Raw genomic sequence first — 24,086 nt, 5'->3', positions numbered from 1 at the left:
GGAGAGAGGCCGATGACCGCAAAGGAGCTGCGCACAAGGCAAACATGGCGCTCCGCCTTTCCCGAGCAGGAGGGGGGAGTCCCATTTCAGCCACATCAAGATCCACGTTGTCACTCAAGCCAGAGGACGTTTGGTGAACTCTTGCACAAATATGCCGTCTCGGAGCCGAGTTCTGTCCATTGCAATGAACCCTCCGAGGCATAAGTCAGGTTTTAACTAGTCCACAGGAGGAAGTGCCAGCCGAGGAAAGGAGCTGTTGGAAGATTTTGCTGGAGGCTGCCGGCGCATCAGATGATTCACCTTTATGTGTGTGTGTGTGTGTGAAGTGCCGTCAAGTCGCTTCCGACTCCTGGCGACCCTATGAATGAAAGTCCTCCAAATGAATGAACCAATGTCCTCCAAAATATCCTATCTTTGACCGCCTTGCTCAGAGCTTGCAAATTGAAGGCTGTGGCTTCCTTTATTGAGTCCATCCATCTCTTGTTGGGTCTTCCTCTTTTCCTGCTGCCCTCCCCTTTATAGCCAGCCCGTTTCGGTCAATCCTAGTACCGATCCTAGTTGACTCAGAGCAGGCTCCACGACCAACCATTGCTTGCTCAGCGCCTTCCCCGCTGATGAGCGTTCCTCCCCCGCGGAGCTACTACCAGGCTCTGCCCTGCCCCCCCCCCCCCCATTGCCTATGCATGACTGCGGTCGACCACTCGCGCCGCGCTCACCCTGCACGGCGATCCGCCGCCGCCCGGCCACGCCCCCTTTCGAGCCCCGCGTTCGCGCCAAAGAGGCGCCGTGACGTCGGGGCGCGTGACCCCGCCCCCCGCCCCCCCGCGTTTTCAAACGGAGGGGGGCGTGCGTGATTGGCCGGCGCGGCCTCCACGTGACTAACGGTCGCGGGAAAGCCGCGGAGTCTGAACGGGCGAGAGAGGGCGGTTGCGTGGGGCCGCGCTCGTCGGACCGGCGCGGAAACGTGTCAGGCCGGCCGCGTGAACGCGCGTGCGAGGCTTCCGCCGGAGGAGGAGGTCGGCGACGGGGCCTGACCGGCCTTGAGGGGTCCCCCCCTCCCCCGTCATGAGTTCCCTGAGCCGGCAGCAGCAGCAGCAGCAGCAGCCACCGGCCGCAGGCGCGCGGCGCCTCTCCACCCGCCGGGCCATGGCCCCGATCCGGCAGAAGCTGCTCTTTTCGGGCGGCGGGAGCGACTGCGAGGAAGACGACGAGGAGGAGGAGGAAGAGGAGGAGGAGGAAGAAGGCGGCGGCAACAACAGCAGCGGCAGCGCCAACAGCACCGGGGAGGACTCGGCCTTCCAGGAGGCGGACTCGCCCCTCTCGGCCAGCCGCACCCCGCTCCGCAGGGAGCCTCCCCCGCCGCGGACGCCGGAGGAGGAAGAGGAGGCGGCGGCGATGGAGCTGGCGCCGCCCGCCCTGCCCGGCGACGAGGGCGACTCGTGGGAGGAGGAAGGCTTCGGCTCCTCGTCGCCGGTCAAGTCCCCCGGCGCCTACTTCATGGCCGGCTCGCCGCCGCTCAAGGCCCCCGCCCGCTACTGCCCGCCGCCGGGGGCCGCCGCCGCTGCCGCCGCCTCGCCCCCGCGGCCCGGCCCGCACTCGCCGCTGCCCGCGTACCCCGGCACGCCGCCCCACAAGACCTTCCGCAAGCTGCGCCTCTTCGACACGCCGCACACGCCCAAGGTGAGCGCGGGGGGGGGGGGCGGCGGCCGGCCTGCCGCTCTGGCCGCGTCGCGGTTTGGCCTCTTGTGGTCGTAGCGTTGGGAAAGGGACCGCCCGGGGTCATCTAGTCCGACCCCCCCTGCGCGATGCCGGACATTCCGAACTCCCCTCCCCACACCCCAGTGACCCACACTTCATGTTGGGCCCCCTTCAGCATCAGGCAGCGTGTTAAAAAAACCTTTCAGTCGCTTGAAAGTATAATAGACGCTCCAGTGCTGTTACTGCGTGCAACTACAACTTTAGCTGTGCCTTTTTTCCACTTGTGAATTTTAAAAAAATTTTTTTTATGTATTTCTTATAAATATGCTGTTGTTTCTTATAAATGTGCCCCAGTGCTGTTACTGCATGCAACTAGAACTTTAGCTGTGCCTTTTTTCCACTTGTGTATTTTTTTTGAAAATTTTATTTATTTCTTATAAATATGCTGTTATTTCTTATAAATGTGCCCCAGTGCTGTTACTGCATGCAACTAAAACTTTAGCTGTGCCTTTTTTCCACTTGTGTAATTTTTTTTTGAAAATTGTTTCTTATAAAAAGTTTTTTTAAACGATAGCCTTATAGTTGTGGGTGGGGGCCCCTTTGTCTCCTGGCAACCCATATTTTTAGACCCCATTCCGCCCCTGTTGATACTGCGGCGCCCCCCAATAAGTCCCAGGTCTCCTGTTTTGCTTCCTTTCGTCCAAACACGTGTGTGTGTGTGGGGGGGGGGGAAGCTGTGCTCCTCAGTGTTTCTTGTTGAGGGGACCCGTTGGCGTAGGGTGAGAAAAAAGGCTTCCTAAAATGGCCTGATCTTTTGGGGGAGCTGGTGAGGGTTAAGGGCGCAAAACCCACGGGAGGTTTTGCCTTGGGTTTGCCGCTCTCTAAATGCACGTTCCCCCACCCCCGCCGCCGCCAAATTCTCTAAAGCTCAACAATAAGCCCCCATGCAAAGTTTTGAGAATTCAGATGGGGGAAATGTGAGCGGCAAATCCAAGGCAAAACCTCCCGGGCGTTTTCGCCCTAATGTTTGGGAAAAGGAGGATGTTGGAGAAGGATAATACTCGACTGATGGCGCTGTAGGAAATAGGTGCCACGCCCCCTCTTCGAGTGCCCTTTTTTTTTTTGTACGTGCCGACGACTGGGGAGAAAATGGAGCTGGGTGGTCGGTTCACCCTTTTCCTTGTTAAGTATGAAGGACTGTGATCGGTGAATGTTCTTGCAGAATAGAAGCCAGAGGCACCTCTAGTAGGGACAAAGTGTTGGGCAGCTAAGGGGAGTTACTCGGAAACAGCATGTTTTTGAAGAAATTTAACCTGTTAGACCTTCTGTATGTGCGTGCTGCCTTCTCAGCCCGTAGATGGACTAGGGTGGACTGTCAACATACACGACTTAGGAAAACGGTTTGTGCTTTAAGGAATGTCTCGAATTTTCTTTAGGTTCTTAGGCTGCTAACACGTGGAGTAGTTTCTAGGCATAGCACTGAAGAATAGCTGCTGTTTGGTATGGTGAGCTGGAGAACCTTTAAACAGGAGTCCCATTCTGCTGCGCGTCATCTATCACAGTTTAGGGTGTGGACAAATTTTTCATGTACTGCTTACATGAGGAATTAGCTTGCCTGTTACAAAAAAAAGTTGGCATCCTTTAAGTCCTGCCCACACTCTGTCGGTTAACATTATGTAACTGAAGTCCAAATAGTTCTTACCCACATTGTAAAGTGTGCAGCCAGCTGTTGCAATTGTTTGTTCCACTGCAGGAAAAAAAAATACTCAGACCTATCTGACCCTTCCAGTTTGGTCAGTGAATTTTGATTGTTTACATTCAGAAGAGCAGTTAAAAGAACACTCCCCTATACACAATAAAATCAAACTGTTCTTGCAACAGCAAGTTTCATAAGGCAGTAGGGGGAAAATCTTTAAAATGGCCAGGTAAACCAGGTGTTTTAGAAAAGGAAGCTGTTTGAACTTATATTTCATGACTATATATGTAAGAATTTTTGAGTATGTGCAAATATCCCATAAACAAAGTAGCAGGTAGTCTTTGTTCCAGACTAGGAACCTTGACAGTATATGCCAACTGGACCAACATATGCATTGTTGTCCAGTACTATAACTTTGTGTAGGTAGAATAGTGGATTTTTCTTCAGGGAACCTTTCAAATCTTTGCTCTACCATGAAACAAGATGGGCAAACAACTAAGCATTAGCCCTGACCTGGATGACCCAGGCTAGCCTGATCTCATCAGATCTCAGAAGCAAAACAAGGTTGGCCCTGGTTAATACTTGGATGGGAGACTACCGAAGAATACCAGGATCACTGTACAGAGGAAGTCAATGTCAAACCGCCTCTGTAAATCTCTTGCCTTGAAAACCCTACCGGGTTGCCATAAGTTGGCTGCAACCTGACGTCACTTTACACACATATATAAGATTGGGAGGATAAAATGAGATAACACTTCTATACTTTTCTAAGCTCCTGGAAGAAATGATAGAACAGGTAGCTCAAGGTCACTCAGTAAGTTTATCACAGTGAGTATGGATTTTAGGTTGGATCTCCTGAGGCTTAGTGCACTATTCTTAACCAATTCTGTTCTACGTGGGTGACTGGGAGTGTGTTCCCGTTGATTTTTGTGGCTTTGGACTGTGCTATTCTTCTAGAGCAAGGGTGTCAAACGTAAGGCCTGCAGGCCAGATCTGGCCCCTTGAGAGCAGTTGTCCCGCCCATGGACCAGCCGAGACAGCCACCCCCTCCCACTCTTGATCTGGGCTGGCGAAGTATGGCTTGGCCCAATCAAGTGACATTTATGTCATATCCAGCCCTTGTAACAATTGAGTTCGATGCTCCTGTTCTAGAGAGGCTGGATTTGGTGGGCAAGTGGTTCTCTTACTTAACTGACCTCTTTCAGAAGGTGGTGCTGGGAGATTTCTGTTAGGACCCATGGCATTTATGTTGCAGGATCCTATAGGGATGCATCTGTAGAGGAAAAGCCAGTTGCTTCCGCTCCCACATTTGGGGCAAATGCAAAAGACACTGTACAAAATCAGAGCATAGGGAAACCCTCTATGCTCCGCAGTAGGCTGCCACCAGCTCTTACAAACCAGCTCACGCCCAGGCAGGAGATAAGAGCCACTTCTGCCTGCTGGTATCAAATTAACAACCAGCGCCCTCCCTGCAGAGTAGGACTCTCAGCACGGAGTAGCAAAACAAAAGGGTACGTGGTTGGTAAGCAGACCACAGCTTGTCAAGGCTTGAAGCCAGGAAGCCAATCACCAAGTTATCTTTAAGAGAGTTTATTCAGGAAAACTTGTGCTTGTTACAGAAACAAGAGGTTATTCGTGAAGCAAAAGCAAATCAAAATAAAAAAGCTTTTAAGCAGCTAACTACACAGTAGGATTCTTAGGTTCAAGAGTTTGGCAAAAGCTTAGCCAGTTACAAAGACATTACCCGTCCCAAAAGCGATGATGCACATCAGTTCAGCATTCAATGAGTGTTCCAAGAGTTTTTGGCACATCCCTGCCCAAGGAATCAAATGGATTGATGATGGGTTCCGACATGCTATCCGCATGTCCAGACCACCACACCCTATAGCTCAGGGTGTGCTTTATTTATTCTCAGAGGTCTCAATGGGGTGAGCTCCAGGCCCAATGAGATCCCCAGGATGCTAATAAGGAGTTGATTAATGATATATCAAAACTTTGACCAAACGGAGCATCAGAGAGTTCCGGAGGTGAGAAATGCCTGCAGTAACATATCTCATCTGGGGCCTCTCTGTGACCGAATAAGGGCCTAATTGAAAACAGTTTATTGCCTTGGTGGAAGGATGTTGTAAAATGTGTGGCAGCTGGGTTATCTCTTGAGAAGTGAGAATGTTCCCACAGCTGCAAATCAAGCTTACCTCCCAAAATGCCCACAGTTTGATATCACAGAATAAGCAGGCCAAAAGCCTGAACCAGGAAAACAGGCAGCAAGGGACTGTGGGAAGCACATTCCCTTGACAGCATCTTGTCCCCCATGCTATGTAATTAATTTATTTAGAAAAAACTTGTGCCACCTTTCCAGGAACCTGCCTGAGGTGCTTACAAAATACAAATAATAAAAATGAAACGTTAAAATATATTAATTAAAATCCAGCTTTAAAAACCTAGCCCAGCATAAAAACATATAATAAAAACAGACAATTTACAATAACAGTTTCCAGGCTTTAAGAAATGTGTTTAAAAATCAATCCTTTAATTAGAAGCCTGGATGAACAGAAAAGTTTTGACCTGATACCTATAAGAAAACAATGTGGACATCACGTGAGCCTCAAAAGGGAGGGTGTCCCATAGCTGAGGTGCTACTACTGAAAAAGTCTTGTCTCTGTTTGCTACCCTCTTCATCTCTGTAAGCAGCACAAGAGAACAGGGCTTATGAGGCAGATCTTGACTGGTAGGCTGGACAATATGGGAGGAGACGGTTCTTCATGTACCCTGCCCCCAAGCCATTTTAGGTTTTAAAGGTAACAACCTGCACTTTGAATTGTGTCTGGAAACATGGGCAGCCAGTGCAGATCCCTATATCCTGCCCAAGACAATAGCCCAGCTGCTGGTTTTGGATGACCTGATGTTTTCATGCAGTTTGCAAGAGCAGTCCCACATAAAGCGCATTACAGTAATCTAACCTGATTATAAGAGCATGGCTTTCTGTTTATTTTATTTATTAAATTTATAACCCGCCCCGGGCAACGTCAGGCCCAGTATCGCATTTTAAGGACTGGCCAAAGCTAATACTGTGTGCAATAAAGGAGATCTAAATGAAACCGCTGGAAGAGATTGGAGATTTGGAGGTGCCATCAGTACGCAGATGACATCCCCCTCTATTTCTCTTTAATAGCTGAGTTGGGTGGGCATGTGGAAATCCTGAACAGATGCCTGGAAATGGATGGATGAGGACTGATAAACTGAAGCAGAAGCTCCATCTACATAAGACTGAAGTACTATTAGTCAGCGACAAAGTTGCTTGAGGACTGAGGAGTCAACCTATCCAGGAGTAGGTTTAACTTCCACTGAAGAAACAGGTTTGTAGCGCGAGGCTCAGGTTTCCTCTGTGGCACAGTAGCACTTTTTACCAGCTTTGGCCAATACATCAGCTATGTCCCTTCCTTGAAAAGTGGTTTGACCGTTGCGATCCATGCAATGATCAAATCCAGGTAAGACTAGTGTGATGTGCTTCCTGTGGGGCTGCCTTTGAAAACTGTTCAGAAACTTCAGTTGGTCTTACATGCAGGGGCTGAATACAAGAATCATAGTCCTGTGCAGAAAGACCTGCCCTGGCTGCTCATCTGTTTCCGGGTGCTGTTCAACATGCTGGCTCTTACTTTTAAGGCCATAAATGGCTTGGCGCCAGGGTACTTGAGTAGCTGCCTCCTCCTGTATTGACCAGCCTCCAGTCCACCAGCTGAGATAGTCTTCTGAAAGCCTTCTCTCTGTGCACCTCTCCCATAGAGGTGAGACAGGTGGTGACCAGAAACACATTTTATTCCTTGGTAGCGCTTTGTGCTTGGAGCGTCCTCCCCTGTGAGGCTTGAGACCCAAATGACAGATTTTGATTCTTGCAGTGAATACAATTTTTATTAATTGATTTAACTCAACAGTAGACAGAATGACTAGTTCCTAAAAGCAGAATGACAGTGTAGTACTCTAATTCATTTAGATATTAATTTCGGTTTAGTTTTGGTAACACTGCTACAGTTACTTTATGGTATAAATGCCATTCACCCTCCCCCCAAAGGTCTTGTTTGCCCTTTTGATTAGGGTACAGGTTCATACTGGTTTCTCTTTGTAACATCTTTCCTCCCTAATCCTCATCTTTCTGTTGTGTACTTAAAGCGCCATTTTTAATTGATTGTCTGGTTTCTGTTTGAATTACGGTGCAGTTTTAAGCACCAGAAAGTTAGTCCCGCAGAAATCAGTGGAACTTAGTTCTGAGTAAGCTTGCTTAGATCAGACAGTGAATTTATTTAAATGTTATTAAGACATTGTAAAGTTTTACTGACAATGTATTTTTTTAGAATTCCAGAGAAAGGGGATAACTTCTGGGGTTTAAGGTTCATTCCAGAGTTCTAATTGCCAGGATCTTTGTCGAAGTCACTAATTAATTTATTAAAGCTTGCAGTTCTAATTTTTACTGGAAATTCTTATACATAATCATTTAAAATCTAGTTGTTGAGTGTTTGCATTTATAATTATGTGGCTTGAAGCCTGCTTTAATTTTGGGTAGTCATTCAGAATCCATTCTTCAGAATTTATAACAATATCTCCTGGGTAAGGCGCTGACCAGACTCACTGTTTGAAGGTGCTCTGTGACACAAATAGATGTGGGTGCATGGCTGATCTCATTTGTCCAGTACTATGCTGGCTTGTTTAAAAGCAACAATAAATAACAAGAGTAAGAGCCCTGAGGCGCAGAGTGGTAAAGCTGCAGTACTTCAGTCCAAGCTCTGCTCATGACCTGAGTTTTATCCCAACGGAAGTTGGTCTCCGGTAGCCGGCTCAAGGTTGACTCAGCCTTCCATCCTTCCAAGGTCGGTAAAATGAGTATCCAGCTTGCTGGGATAAAGGTAAGATGACTGGGGAAGGCACTGGCAAACCACCCCACAAACAAAAGTCTGCCTAGTAAACGTCAGGATGTGACATCACCCCATGGGTCAGGAATGAGCCGGTGCTTGCACAGGGGATTTTTACCTTTTTATAACAAGAGTAATTTAAAAAATGCTTTGATTATTGCCGTGATAATCAGTAAGTGTGTTGCATAATGAATGTGGAATACATTTATATCCGTAGTGATGTATGCATGTGTGTATTAAAGAGGAAGTCCAGATGTGTGATTTGAACGTTTCTTAATGCATTAGATTGAAGTAGTCATTAACTTGGCAGTTGATATAACAACCTGTTTGTCACACTAACGATCTCTGTTTTTCAGAGTCTACTTTGTAGAGCTCAAGGAATGGGCTCAATTTCAGCTAAACTTCGAGGTGGCTCTCTCTTTATGAACGTTGGAAAACTAGAGAAACAAGATGTGGACATGCAACAGGCACCTCATGTGAACATTAATCCCTTCACGCCAGACTCTCTTTTTCTCCAGTCTTCAGTTGGACAGTGTCGCAGAAGAAAAAGAACACATTGGAATGAGTGAGTATCAAAGCTGGCCCTTGCAAGACCATTGTAGACAGAACAATTTTAATATAAATGAATTGTGTAATCTTAGAATTTGAGGGACTGTATTTTACTATTATCTTCAAGGTGATGTAAGTGAGTGGTGGAGGTACTTTAATGTCCTGGGAGTCCCATTACAACTGCACCATGAAACTTGTAATGTTGCTTAAAATAGTGAAATAGGTTATATAGGTTCTGTTCTGCTTGGCATGCAGAAGGTCCCAGGTTCAGTCCCCAGCATCTCCAGTTAAAGGGACTAAGCAAGTAGGTGATGTGAAAGACCTCTGCCTGAGACCCTGGAGAGCTGCTGCAGTCTGAGTAGACAATACTGGCTTTGATGGACCAATGGTCTGATTCAGTATAAGACAGCTTTATGTGTTCATGTGTTTAATGTTGATTTTCAGTTATGCTTCCAATAAGTGCTCCTTTTGGTGCTGCACGGTGAAAATAGTTTTAGTTTTTTACCCAAACTGACTTTGATGGACCAAGGGTCTGATTCAGTGGAAGGCAGCTTCATGTGTTCAGGTGTACCATATGTACTCAAGACTGTAATGAGTAAAGAATTTAAGACTTGGTTAGGGGAGGGATGAGGGGGATTAACTTCCAATTATGCACTCTGCAGTACTTGGTGATACATCAGCATAGGTCTGGCAGGTGGGGAGATACTGCTGCACTACCAGTTTTGAGGCTGTGTATCTAATGTTGGGATTGAGAAACAGGATTGGGATTCTGTTAAGTGGACTGCCTACCCTGCTACCTAACAGTCTCTCTACCTGCGCTGGTCTTGAGGGGTGGTGTTGAGGTTGACCTGGCAGACTTCAGCATTCAAGCTGAGGCTGTCTTGTCAGGAGCAGTTCAGGATTTCATGGCCTCCATGAAAACCACAGGCCTGTCTCAGGTAATAAATTGGGCCTACACATTCTGTAGTTCATACTCTTGGTCTATTATTTTCTTCTGGGAAGGAGGAATGTGATCTGAGGGTGGAGGAGGATGTGGCAGAAAGGTTGCTTCCTTTGTCATGGAGAGTTCACTACCTGCTTGGGTTTTTGCTTACAGGGATTCCAAGACTGTGCAGGGGGGGATCTGTTAAGATGATTCATCCCCATGGCAAGGTGGATCTGAATGGCTTTCTATCTTTCCAGTCTTGGCCCACTGGCTCCCAATTTGTTTGGTTTGTATGGTTGGGGACCAACATACCTGAAGGACCACCTACTCTCTTATGAGTCTTCCTCAACAATATCTTTGGAAACTCTGCTTCAGGTTTCCCTGCCTTCTGAGATCAGGCAGGTGGAAACCCGGGAGAGGGCCTTCTTGGCCATGGCACCAAAACTCTGGAACTCTCTCCCTAGGGAGATTTGTGCCCTTTTGTTGCCATGTTCCACCAGCAGAGGACTTTTTGTTTGTTTGTTTCATTTGGCATTCCTTCCCAACCAGTGTTTTAATTGCTGTTTTTATGTGGTTTAACTCTGTTTTTAATTCTTTTAATTTTGTGTGTTGGGGGAGAATTGATTTTGATGGTTTTAGAATGTGATTTTATCATATGTTTTAAATTGTTAGCCGCCGTTGTGGCCCTTGTAAGGGCAAAAAGGCAGGATACAAATTTTGTAAATAAATTAATAAGATGCACCCTCCTTTTTCTAGATGGCACATGTAGAGGAAAAAGTAGCCTTTTAGGTAAATCAGATAAGCAGAGAGAGAGAGATCAGAAGGCATCAGGGAAATGTAGAATGTCATAGCACAGTGATGGCGAACCTTTTAGAGACCAAGTGCCCAAACTGCAACCCAAAACCCACTTATTTATCGCGAAGTGCCAACATGGCAATTTAACCTGAATACTGAGGTTTTAGTTTAGAAAAAACTACTTCCCTGGACTCCCAGCTGGGCGGCAGGGAGTCCAGGGAAGGGGGGGGGCTTTGAAAGCGTGGAGCAGTTCAAAGCCCCCGCCACCCAGCTGAGCCGCGCGTGCCAGCAGAGAGGGCTACGCGTGCCAGAGTCAGCATGCGTACCATAGGTTCGCCAACACGGTCGTAGTAGAGTGTTATGCTTATGCAGCAGGGGGGTTTCCACTTTAACTCCAGGTTCTTCTCTGTAGACCAGATCTCTGCTCCTGTTTCACATTTAAGTTCTTATCCCTTCCCCCACATATTTCTAGGGGCTCCATTCTTCCCTGTGCTTGCCAAAGTACACGCATATCTTACTTTGCTGAGATAAATACACTGTCGACTGGTATGATGTAGTCTAATGAATTCTCCTGCTCCCTTGAGGCAGCTTGGCTGCTTGTTGCAGCTCTCAGAATTGTGTGTGTGTGGTTTTGCTGTCAGATCACAGCTGACTTATGGTGATCCCATCGAGCAGGGGTGGGGAACATCAGGCCCAGGAGCCGTTTAAGGCCCGCGAAATCATTTGGTCTGGCCCTTCATGGATCCTGGCAGATCTCTTGCTCAGAAAGTTCTAAGACTGGCGATCTGCCCCCTCCCACGGACAGGAATAGCCTCTATTCAAGACGGATGTGTGTTTGTTTTGCCAAGAAAAGGAACCTTTCCCCCCCTTGCAGAAGAGTCGTTAGCTATGGAGCTGCTAGGACCTCCCAAGAAACTGTGTTAACCCTTTCTCACCCAGGCCATGGAGAGATGTATTCCCTCTGTACTACAAGAGGGCTGGGGGTGGACGTGGAGACAATGGAGAGGTTAAAGGCGGCAGGGCCAGAATGCGTTTTTGGCGGGAGTTCTTAGCCAGTGTGTCCTCATTTCACCTCTGCAGGTGGAGGTAGCAGGAGCCGGCTGTAGAATCCGGCCCCAACCTTGTGGAGCAGGAGCAACTCCGGCATGCAGCTTGGACGGCTATGCCTGGCTGGTGCAGTAGACCATCCTGTGCCACGAGGTGGGCAAGTGCGCCACTGGTTGGATGCCTGCCTGCTTGCACACGGGGGGGGGGGGTGTCATCTGGGGCAGCTGCATGCTTGGTCAGCTAATTTTTAAGTTGATAATTTTGTATGGCCCGAGAATGATGTTATAAATATCCAAATGGCCCTTGGCGGAAAAAAGGTTCCCCACCCCTGCCATAGAGTTTTCAAGGCAAGAGACGTTCATAGGTGGTTTGCTGTTGCCTGCCTCCTCATTATGTCCCTGGTATACCTTGGAGGTCTCCCATCCCAATACTTGCCAGGGATAAGGCTGAGAGTGTGTGACTGGCCCAAGGTCACTGAGCAAGTTTCCACGGCACAAGTGGGGATTTGAAACTGGGTTTTCTAGGTCCTAGTCCAACGCCTTAACCACTACAACCACGCTGGGTCTCAGAATCGACTGTACCCTTATCTTCCTTATTATTGTGGAATATGTCTTCAGCTGGGTGAAGAATAAATATTTATTTATACTCTGCTGTTTTACCCATTGGGGACCCAAAGTGACTTGTGTTCTCTGTACCACTTTAACATCAAAACAACCCTATGCAGAAGGCTAGGCTGTGAATGTATGTGACTGGCCAAGGCCATCCAGCAGCCTTCCGTGGCAGAATGGGAATTTGTACCATGGTCTCCCAGTCCTATTCCAGAGCTATAATGTCTAAACACTGTTGTGAATTCAAAGATGAAGATGCTTTGGAGCACACTGAAGAATCTCTGAAACCCGTGGCAACTGTTTATTTTCACAAGGGAAGGGCAATAAATGCACCAGAGGGTCAGAGGAAACAGGTTTCAGCTCAGAACTAGCAATTGGGCTTATCTGTCAAGGGGGGAGGATGGATGACTGTTGTAAAACATGATATGTAGTATGGAGTGCACATGACATCTAACCTGCTTGGGGAAGAGTTAGGGGCAGGAGGCTGAAATCTGGATTGGGCAAGGTACCCGCCAAAGCAAACAGGAAGGTTTAAAAGATAGACTCTTCGTTTGTTCTTTGTTCAAATGTTTTGCTGAGATGCTGTGTCCATACAATGGGACCCAGTCTCCTCTGCAAAGGGGGCAGGAAGGTGGCTGGTGTTATGTTTGTTCCACCAAAGGTGTCTTGAAGTGTAATGTAGCTAGACTTAAAGTTTTTCTATTCTTTATGTTTATATTCAATGGACATGACAGCTATTTTCCAAATATGTTCTGTAGCTTAATCTGTAGCAATAAAGTTTCTTCCCTGTTTAAGAACGCAGACTGTGATTCATATCGTACCTACACATCTAGATGGCTCATACACGCTAAGAACACACATGCATGGCAGGAGGGCTAAAGTAGTTGGAAAGCTCTGCACTTTATACTTGCTCAGGGGCAGCCTTACCTGAAGGCACTGGTTACTTGATAGGCTGGGATTCAGGGTGGATAAAAATCAATAATTTAAAAAGAATTTTTTAAAAAATTATTTTATTTAAATTGGTTTTTAAAAAAATATCTTTTTGAGAAAAAATCTATCTAAAAATAGTTTTATGTTTAAGATACATTATAGTCCAAAGGTTATTCATCATGAAATAAATATTAGTTTTTAATTATGGAGCATGAAGATGTATATTTATGCAATGTTTAAATTTTGGGGTAAATTAATTCCATTAATCCATTCACAATATCATGTTCTTAGAGAGGTTTCTGTTAGATTATTTTGGGCAATCTAGAAGATATTGTATGGGGGTTCCAGCCTCTGCAGACAAAACCAAGGGGCCTAAATTCAGGCTTTACTACTTCAACCTTGAGGTTTGTTTCTGGGAGGGTAAAAGCCACGCACAAACTCACCTCACACCTTTGCACAAATCAATCAACAGAATGTATTGAATACAGAGATAGTAAAAATAGGTAAACTCTCATTCCAACACAGACAATAAAAAAGAAACTTAAAACAATTAACTAGCTGTGCTAAGTACTTACAAAACAAAACTGAGCACATATGGTCTTACTGCCAGTTCCCGTGGCCCAAGACGATAACCCGAAAGGAGCTTCTCTCCGTGGATAAACCCTCCCTCTTTCGCATCATGGGCCTCATTAGTTTCAGGTGTTCCCAATACCATCCCAGCTGTAGTTCCCTAGGGCATAAACCTCTCAAGGCCAGCGTGCCCTTTGAACCAGCCCAGCTGTTATGATAGCTTCTTTCTTACAGATATTATCACAGATGCTTGGCTTTGCAGTTCTCAAAACTGAATTTGTGTCTGTGGAGATAACATTACTCTTCACAGCAAAAATGTTTTTAAAATAAACAGAGTTGAGAAAAATCTTAATCCATTGTTCCTTTGCAAATCTATGTACAGCGAATCAACCCCTTACCTCTTAAGTGCTGTTTCAAGAAGTTCATTGAATAGAAGATTGTTCGGAGTGGAATAGATCGGCACAAGGAGCTAAGTGTGAGGAAGGGGTGGCAAGCAGTAAAAACGAAAGTGAAACCTTTTGAGCAGAAAACACCAGAAGTCTTTATGTAGAAAACCATGGTTTAAATCTAGTCTTACTGACTAGTGATTTTAAATCTTGTTTTAAATCAAATCCATCCTGCTTGGGTCGATGGAGCAAGAGGAGGGAACACACTTCTACATGCAGGCAAACACACAACACGCATGTGAGAACACAGACCCAGGGTGAGTTTGTGACGTGATGTACCACTGGAATAGATTTAAGGATTTGACAGTGTCTGGAGTTTGGCTCAGAGCACAAACTGTTGGAAAATAGATCACGGCACTGGTGGACAGAAAGTTTTGCTTTCTAGGGACATTTTGGATAGGGAACTAAGTTATGGTCATCACCAGGAATGCTTGGGCAAAAGCAAGCTGCATGGATTCCGCATGCAAACGCAGAGTGCAAGAGAAGCCTAGTTGCTTTTACTCGGAGCACAGAGAGCGTTATGGAACACGAGCAGGTGTGTTTGTGGGCAGAGCTAGCAGGAGCTTGGAGCTGAGCATCAACTTCAAAGGTAGTGGAGATGGGTGGCCAGAGGGAGGTGGAGGCTGCATCCCCCATCAACCCAGGGGGGAGCCATCCTGAAAGCGCAGAAGTGGGCACTGATCCTGATCTGCGGGCCTGCATGGCCCACTAGGAGAAAATGCAAGCAATAGAAATTGAAGTGAGGAAGTTGGATCTTGAGGAAACTGAGAGATAGCATGCACGTGAATGTGAGATGCAGAGAATGAGGCTTGAAAAAGCCCAGCAGGGAGCCGGGGAAGGGGGACAGACACGCAGACGGTTCCTTTTCCCCACCAGCCAACCCGGAAAAGTGGATTTCAAGAGACTGCCCAGATATATCAAGAACGATGATTTGGAACTGTTTCTGGTGAACTATGAAAATGATTGTGAGATGCAGAACCTGCCCCAGGCAGAGTGTCTGTGCGTTGTGCATCCTCAGTTCAGAGGGAGGGAGGCTGTTGGTTTTGCTAGGGGAAGTAAAACCAAACAAGAAGAATGGCTTTGAAGAGTTCAGAACCTCAGCATGCATACGTTTTGGGCTGTTGCCAGAAATGTGCAGGCAAATTGTGCGCAAAGACTCAAAAGGAGGCTGGGAAAGCTTGGGGCCATTTTGCTATTTGTGCACAGAGGTTGCTGAAGAGATGGCCCAGAGCAGATCCTGCCCAACCAGTATGTTTTCATGGAACCTTTTGAGAGCCCTGTCTGTAAGTTGCCTAAGGCAAGGGTCTTGGTTTCATGTAGGGGTGGAAGGGCTTTTGGGGAGTTGCTGCCCATCAAATACACCCTTCCCGTTTCATCTTGGGTAATGATTTGGCAGGGAAAAGATATCCCAGAGATGCCATTAGATGTGGCTGGCCAGCCACTGGGCACAGGCACAATTACACCCTTCTTTCTGTCCTTGAAGTAGGACCAGCCAGAATCTCTGAGTTGCCTGGAGGAGAGCAAGGGAGAAAGAAGGCTGTGTTGCTTTAATTGGAGCAAAACAGTAACAGCAGGAGAGGCTGTCTGGAGGAACTGAGTTGCTCACTCAGGAAGAAAGCTGTCAGGGTGTTTGTTTTTTAAGGAAATAAAGAAAACTGCCAGGTTTTGGGAAAGAGTGAAGGAAGCTGGCTGATTGGCCTGTGTGATAAGAGCAGAGGGAAGGGGGATCCAACACTTACCCTTTTACTCTGGTTTGACTGCTGCTCAGAGGACTCAGGTGCAAGTAGAAGTGGCCAGATTTGTCCCAGTTTCTCTGACAGTCCTAGAAAGACCACAGTAGCTGGGCATGCTGTTTTGACAGATCCCCCCCTCCTGCACGCGCTTCTGTTCCTTGCAGAGCTCTGGGAAAGCAGGCTGAGCGTGTGGAGGATGAGATCAAAGAGATGCTAGAATTGGGGGAATTACTCTGTCTGAGAGCTCCTGGAGTTTTCCAGTCATCCTAGACACAAAGTATGACACAGTGCAGTTTTGTGTAGATTATAGGTTACTCAGGCAGATGGATTGGGTGGCCTTTTAGACACCAGGGGGGATTTTATCAGTACTTCTGTCTTATCCAAAGGGTATGGGCAAATTGGGCTGGCACCTGAAACATGGGCCAAATCAGCCTTTACTGCTCACCTGGGGAACACACTTTTACATGCAGGCAGACACACAATACGCATGTGAGAACACAGACCCAGGGTGGGCTTCTGGCAACCACTACCCCCTAACATTTGGTTTTCCTGAAGATAATGATGGTGAGTACATTTTTGGAAAAGTGGAAAGCTTGCATCTTTACCAAGGGAAAGTTAAGGTTTCATAGGATTCCTGCTCATGTTGTCAATGTATACGTTGACTTTTCAGCTCCTGTGATGAGAACATGGAAGCAAGTGATGGAGAGCCTGAGGATGAAACTGTCAGACCTGCCAAAGTAAGAAATCTCAATTTATGGCCAGTGGTTTGATTCTAAACACACTACCATTTAAGCATATGGAGACTTTATTTCTTTGCCTCTATTGTTTTAGCGCATCAGCATAACAGAAAGTAATATGAAATCACGATATGCAACAGAATTTCATGAATTGGAGAAGATTGGGTCTGGAGAATTTGGTTCCGTATTCAAATGTGTAAAGAGGCTTGACGGCTGCATTTATGCCATAAAACGATCTAAGAAGCCCTTAGCTGGCTCAGTTGATGAGTAAGTATTAGTCAAGGTTAAATTCCTACGTATTCTACTTCTTATATAACTACTGGGGGGAACCCTCTTGAGCTGTGTGTCAATGTGTATTTCTTTGCAGGATTCGTTCATTCATGTAGTAGGAAAAAATATATTCAGCTTTCCTACCAAACACCTTTGTCCTGCTGGTTATATCCAGAGCAAACTGAGATGTAGCTGGGTCTGCAGTGCTACTGTCATAATTTGACATGGGCCTGCAACTTCCTTTTAGAAAAAAGTCACTATAGATAGTTGTCCCATGGAACATGTTGGACAGCTGTGTCATGCGTCCTTGTCTATTTCCAGAAGGGAAATGTAGATTTAATCCCAAAATAGCATGAGCAGAATAGAACTTTCGCATTGCATCCCCCTAAGTCCCTTCTCCATATTACTTTATCCAAGGGTTAGTTAGAGGCATAGTGGAAGGGGGGGAATTGGTGGGCACCCCCCAGTGGAAGGGTCTTCTGCAGGCAGAAAACAAGGTTTGGATCTATATCCTTAAAGTCCAGCTTATGTCTGTCATAGCTCAGAAACCTCTATTTATGAACCACTTGATCATTTTAAAATTATTGACTTTTCTGTAGCTTTGGCGATTCCAGCATAGTATGATAACTTCCTTACTTAAATTAACATGTGGTTTCAATATTGCAGGCAAAATGCTCTTAGAGAGGTCTATGCTCACGCGGTCTTGGGACAGCATTCACATGTAGTCAGATACTTCTCAGCCTGGGCAGAAGATGACCATATGCTGATACAGAATGAGTATTGTAACGGTGAGTAAAGTACCTGTTGAATCTACACAGCTGTGAATTCTAGGAAAGGTAACTGTAGGCAGATGATAATATGCATAAAGAAGGTAGAGGAGATTTGCTGCAAAGCCAAAATATCAATTTTAAGTACTCAGTGAGGTTTTAGTATGTATAATACAGTGCACACTTGCAGCCCTTAGTCTTTCATAGCAGTGTAGAACGCGCCCTTAAATTATACATGTGCTTGAACTACCTTAATTGGTAATTTCAGAATAGTATTAGAGTGCTCTCTATAATAGCTTGGGTGAATTACAGGACAAGTTTAACCCACCACTTCAGTGCTTAACCCATGCCCTTATGACATCTAGTCAAAGGGGATTGCTGTGGTGGCTGTAGGGAGTAGTGAATCCTTCATTCAAGGACGGAAGCAGTGCTGGCCTCCTTGATGAAAGTGTGAAACATCTTCTGAAGAAGCCTTCCCTGAACCAACTATCTTGATTACTATTGCTCTGTGGCATATGCTTCCCTTTTGGAAGAGCTGTTTGAGAAAGTGGGGGCTGGGCAATTTATCTAGGACGGTTTTAGTTTGGTTTCTGGCCTAATTCTGTAGCTGAAATAGCTTTATTGCCCTAATAGATTACCTTTGCTGGGAGATGAATGCATCCCTGTTATTCCCCTGGACCTTTCCATAGCTTTTACTACCATTGTGTATGGTATCCTTTGGGATTGGTGGATTTGGGGGTTTGCATTCTAGCAGTTCTGCTGTTACCTGTTTCACTGATTCTAGAGAGCGGTGCTGGTGGACAATTGTTCAACCCTATGGTTAAATGGAGCATGCTTTATGGCCGCTTTGAAAGCAAATTACCTTTTAACATACTTTAATTTGGTTTGTAGGTGGCAGTTTAGCAGATGCCATAAGTGAAAACTATAGAAATATGCGCTACTTCAGCGAACCAGAGCTGAAAGATCTGCTACTACAAGTTGCTCGTGGCTTAAAGTACATCCATTCAATGTCACTGGTACACATGGATATAAAGCCCAGTAAGTATTCAGTGGCTTGTTATTTTCTGAAATATTTTCTCTGAAGATGGCTGAATATGTGGAGATGTTTGTATGTTAACTGTGTCTTTGATTCTTTCCAATAAAGCTGTTAGTTTTTTTATTATTAAGTGAAGGAACCAGTGGAGGGAGGTAAATTCTAGTAGCCATGAAGCTAGATCATATTTTGACCTAGATTTCTAAGTGTGTTTATTCCTTGGCAGGTAATATTTTTATATCTAGAACGTCAATTCCAGCTACTATACCAGAAGAAGGTGATGATGATGAATGGTCATCTAGCAAAGTTGTATTTAAAATAGGTAAGGGATCATGGAATTGCATGTCTTTCTGCAACATTTTTTTTTCCTTCTGAGAAAATAATTCCACCTTTATTACTTCATATAGGTGATCTTGGTCACGTAACTAGGATATGCAGTCCTCAAGTAGAAGAAGGAGATAGCCGTTTCCTTGCTAATGAAGTTTTACAAGAGGTATTTGACGCTTTGTTTATTGAGTCTAAATATTTAACTCATCTGACTTGATGTTTGCACTGCTGATATTCTGTACATAAAACTAAACTTTTCTTCTGCCTGCAGAATTATAATCACTTGCCAAAAGCGGATATATTTGCTCTTGCACTGACAGTAGTGTGTGCTGCTGGTGCTGAACCACTGCCAGCCAATGGGGATCAGTGGCATGAAATTCGACAAGGAAAACTGCCTAGAATTCCACAAGTCCTTTCTCAAGAGTTATTGGACTTATTAAAAGTAGGTTGCTGTTTTGTTAAATGATAAATGACTGGTTGGGCTGGGAAGGGTGTGTGTGTTTTAAGTGCTGTCAAGTCGCTTCCGACTCATGGCAACCCTATGAATCAATGTCCTCCAAAATGACAGCCTTGCTCAGATCTTGCAAATTGAGGGCTGCAGCTTCCTTTATTGAGTCCATCCATCTCTTGTTGGGTCTTCCTCTTTTCCTGCTGCCCTCAACTTTTCCTAGCATTGACTGTCTTTTCTAGTGACTCTCGCGTGGGAAGGGTAGTCCTCCATTATTTTAATCTCATAATTTCTTATAGGCTATGATAAACTCAGATCCAGAGAAAAGACCCTCAGCAGTTGGTCTGGTCAAGCATTCTGCACTGTTATCTACTGCCAGAAAGAGTGCCGAGCAACTACGGATAGAACTGAATGCTGAGAAGTTCAAAAACTCACTGTTGCAGAAGTAAGCTTAATGTCATACTGTAAATTTCAATTTCAAAATATCTGGGTAGTGATGTTAAGAGTTAAGTAATATAGTCGCTTTTCTGGCTTGAGTCTAAAGTTGTCCTTTATGATGTAGCCACTGATTTGGCTGTCCGGCTTTTGCAGCTTATCCTTATTCACAAGCTGTATTGCAATGAGTGTAGAGTGGAGGATTTGAAATAAAGCTTCAGGTTGGTTCCTGGTGTAACGAAGTATGGACACCTCTGTCAATAGAGGCAAAGCTGTCACTCTTATGGAGGGGCGTGTGTTCAGATTTGACAAAAGGCCATCTCTAAGTAATAGGGGGGAAAGCATATACAGATTGTAACATCTGGATGGAGACATGTTTGTGCCTCTCAAAGGGGATTATTTGCATCACTGTTGGTTGGGGAGAAAGTTCCCTATCATGCCAGATAAAAGGTGTACAGAGGACATACAAATAAGGCTCTTAGCTCTGTAGTATGGACACCTCTAAGGTACAGCTCTTAGACTCTAGTTGACAGTATCACACTAATGTTAAATAATGTTTAGTATGTATTCAGTCAAGCTGTTTTTATCAGATGTGCAAAGCATCCTTCCCCTTGGTTTTCAAACACTGTGAAAAAAAGTTCAAATGTTGGTAGTACAGTCAGTTTGCTTACATTTTGCCAAAGGTAGAGGAATTGCACAGGGCCGTCCCTTAAGCTGCCAAAATACCTGCAAATTTACAGTTTAAAGGCAGTGATTTTCCTTTCTTGTAAATTTTGCAAGCGTTTTGCCAGCTTACAGCAAGTCCACTGTAACCACATGAGAAAGCATTGCCTTACCACTAACATGGCTAATTTTCTCATTTATTTCATCAGTTTGGCTACATGGAAGAACAATCTGCATTTTCATGCAAAAGGGGACGGGGAGTAGAAAAGCAGGGTAGCAAAGATATGCTTCCTTTTGAAATGTATTCAGTTCTAGTACATTTAACGAAAACGGGTTAATAAAATATTGAAAAGTTCCATTTCAAAACTATAAATAGTGTGCAGTTCTACTACTTGGCCATAATTTTGGCAAATTATATCTTGCATTAATTAGTATCTTCGGAATTATTTGGATGTTTTGCAATATTATGTGAAAGGAAAATAACATTTGTTTTTTTTTTACTTTTCCAGAGAGCTGAAGAAAGCGCAAATGGCAAAGGCAGCAGCTGAAGAACGAGCACAGTTTGATCGAATGACAACTAGATCTACAGCACAGAACAGAACAAGTCGTCTTACTGGAAAGAAAATGAATCGTTCAGTTAGCCTTACCATATATTGACTGGACATTTCATACAACTGTTAAAGGAAAACTACGTAATATTTCTCAGCTAAATTAGGGGCAAAAGAGAGGTTTCTGTTTCTAGTGTTTTTAATCACTGTCAATAGTTTTTATTAAGAAGCCCATATTTTAATTTTGCCAAATACAGTTAAATATCTTTGTTTTTCCCTATTTCCCAAAGAACCTGGAGGTTAACTTGTAAGCCTTTCAGCAACACTGCATATGACACCATTCAAAGTTAACCACTATAGTGGTGTGCTGCTTTTTAGTTTTAATGGGATGAAAGACATTTTTCCGGTTGTCTAAAAGGGCCTTGTTTGTAAACTGTTCAGTTGGAATGGAGAGAATAAACATAGGAAGGATCCTAAAGGACGGCAGGCCAAACATACCTGGTATCAGGTAAAAAAATTTTTATTGTGAATTTTACTCATGTATTCAACTGGGAGCACTTTGTTAGGCATTGCTTAGATCACAGGGAAATAAAGCCTGTGGCAACATGCCATGTGAAACTGCTGCTATTTTTAGTTCTTGCTGTAAAACTGTAGCATTAAAACAATCATTGTTAGTAGACTTGTTTTGTTTTAAAAAAACAATTATGTGAACAATATTATAGCTGCATTGGCAAAAGCAGCGTCCTTCTTTGAAGCTAGTGTGTTGAGTAGAGTCAATGCACCATTCTGTATTTGAATTACATTATTAGTGTAAATGTCTTTTATAAATCTTTCTAATAACGTTCTGAGAGTTCAGTCTTTCCTCCTGTTAATATTTTACTGTTTGAATATTTTTGCATAATTGTACATAAATGTCACTGTACTGTTGGTGTTTTGTTGTTTTTCAAAATAAATGTATATAGCTATTCTTAGAGTGTACTGTATTATACGTTACAGTTTAAGATGCCAGAAAATCCAACTCAAATTTATTCCAGTTTTAGTTGTGGAATAATATAATTGGCCTTAACTTTGTTGAGTTATTGCTGAAATAAGTGCGATCCTATTACTAGCTCTTTTGATTAAACTTTCCTCTTTAAGTGTTTCACTTGGTTTTTTAATTAGTATTGAATGGAAATATTCAAGTGATATTTGTCATTGCCACTACCAATTTTTAAGATCATCTATTTTTTCCTGTGCTGTTACCTCCCCATAAAACACATTTTTTTCCCAAAGTCTTCATTCCTTTTGGTCCACCTAAAGCTTCCTTAACCAGTCAGTCTTTTTACTAAGGAAATTCCTAATGTGTGCCAGTCTTGGACAGTTTTGCTTTTGATACAAAAAAGCATTTAGTACGTTTCAGTTTGATTACATGGCTCAGCGTTTAATATTAAGTAAATGACTGGATAAGGAACCCAAGTTGTTTAAATTTAACATATAATGAGTGGCCGGACTAGAGGTTCATAATTAATCCCAGCAGTTTGGCAGGCAAGCGTGTGGCATAAAGCTTGTTCCATAAACTTGTTCTTAAGTCAATAAATGCATACAAATGTCCAGCTCTTAAGTCAGGAGTGGCCTCTTCTAAAGCCCACTTGCTCATCACCTATTTCCCGCTCTGAAGGAAGGTCATCTTGGAACTTTGGGTGTTTCTCGTCCCCATTGCTTGGAGAGGCAGGACTAATTCTTAAAGTAACTTCCTGTCTCGGGGCGAGGAACGCCCACACTTCCAGTTTTTCTCCTGCCTTTGCGGAGAGAGGACGACCCAGCCTTAGCTGGGACTTACTTTGAGCAGAGTTAGCTTTATTCCTTCCTTTTTCCTCCAATTGTTCTCCTTCCCTTCCCTCCCTTTGTCTCTGGTCCGTGTCTTGTTTTTGCTTGCACCCGCCCGGACCTTTCGGCTACTGCTGAATTGCTCCAGTGCAGGGCAGCACTTGGAGGGAGAGAGAAGCCAAGATGGCCGCCCGTTCGGAAGAAGTTGAGCTTCTTTCCGATAATGATCGGGATGCAGCCCTCAGCAGCCAGGCGAGACCAATTTTCACCGGCAGCCGCCCAGGCGGACTCTCGGCGCGGGACTCGGGAAGATCCACAGCCCCCCCCGAAGCCTGATAAAAGTGGCGCGGCAGGTGGTGGCGCCACTGGGAAGGACAAAGACAAAAAGAGCGGGAAAAGGATGACTCGCCGCCGCCATCTTAGACAGAGTGCCGCCTCGACCTCTTCTACTAAGCGAGCAGACAAGACATCCAAGGGTAAAGTACCCCCCCTTGGGGCCCCAAACAATACCCCTGTTACTGAAGAAAGGGTCCATTCCCTAATAAAAGATACCTTTGAGGATCATTTCCACAGGCTACAAGCCCTGATCCTAGCTGCCCAGAAGGGAGGGAATGATATCAACCTTCATGGGGACCCCCATAGTTCCGAATCTGCCTCCCATTCCTCTACAGCCTCTTCCCCCCTACAGGAAGAACCAGGCTGCAGCCGATCTACCACTCAGTGGCTAACTAAGGCTGCCCTCAAAGCTAAGCCCAATAGGCCCGATCTGCCTATTAGGGACGATGATTCAGTAGCCAGCCGAGGGTCTGTAGCTGGGGATTTGGAAGAAGGCGAATTCATCTCTGATGAAGAACTCCCCACTACTCAGGAACAACAGCCTAGACTGTTTAACCATGAGGACTACCAGTCACTCCTAGCCAAGGCATTATTTGCCCTAGACCTTTTAAGTGAACCAGAGACCTCGGAGGAACCTCAGTCAAAAATAAAACGCAGAGGTTCTAAAGATTATTTCCCCCAAGGAGACTCCCACATTGTTAAGGTCCCATTACCTGTACACTTTGAAAACCTTATAAGAGCTGAATGGGATAAACCTCTCCACAATAAAGTTTTCTGGCTCTGCCAAGAAACTGTACGACATGGCTCCATATGCA

The 24,086-nt window shown here is 45.0% G+C and overlaps 1 protein-coding gene across 1 annotated transcript; it reads left to right on the top strand.

Moving 5' to 3' along the window:
• Window positions 1-1,065: 1,065 nt before the first annotated feature.
• On the top strand, window positions 1,066-21,990 carry WEE1 (WEE1 G2 checkpoint kinase). Its single transcript, XM_056851014.1, has 11 exons — window positions 1,066-1,680; window positions 8,655-8,863; window positions 16,572-16,638; window positions 16,733-16,905; window positions 17,575-17,696; window positions 18,567-18,713; window positions 18,935-19,030; window positions 19,116-19,201; window positions 19,307-19,477; window positions 19,783-19,928; window positions 21,091-21,990. The coding sequence occupies exons 1-11, from the start codon at window positions 1,066-1,068 to the stop codon at window positions 21,236-21,238; spliced, it is 1,980 nt and encodes a 659-aa protein (XP_056706992.1). The 3' UTR covers window positions 21,239-21,990.
• The last annotated feature ends 2,096 nt before the right edge of the window (window positions 21,991-24,086 follow it).

Source organism: Euleptes europaea, chromosome 6 (genome assembly GCF_029931775.1).
Source record: "Euleptes europaea isolate rEulEur1 chromosome 6, rEulEur1.hap1, whole genome shotgun sequence".
NCBI lineage: Eukaryota > Metazoa > Chordata > Lepidosauria > Squamata > Sphaerodactylidae > Euleptes > Euleptes europaea.
This window is presented reverse-complemented; position numbering and strand designations above follow the sequence as displayed.

Bases quoted from the DNA above. Each gene is read 5' to 3' on its own strand.
- WEE1 (XM_056851014.1), top strand. From the start codon at position 1,066: ATGAGTTCCCTGAGCCGGCAGCAGCAGCAGCAGCAGCAGCCACCGGCC. The intron at 19,031-19,115 runs GTAAGGGATCAT...TACTTCATATAG, and splicing joins CAAAGTTGTATTTAAAATAG to GTGATCTTGGTCACGTAACT. The intron at 19,929-21,090 runs GTAAGCTTAATG...TTACTTTTCCAG, and splicing joins AAAAACTCACTGTTGCAGAA to AGAGCTGAAGAAAGCGCAAA.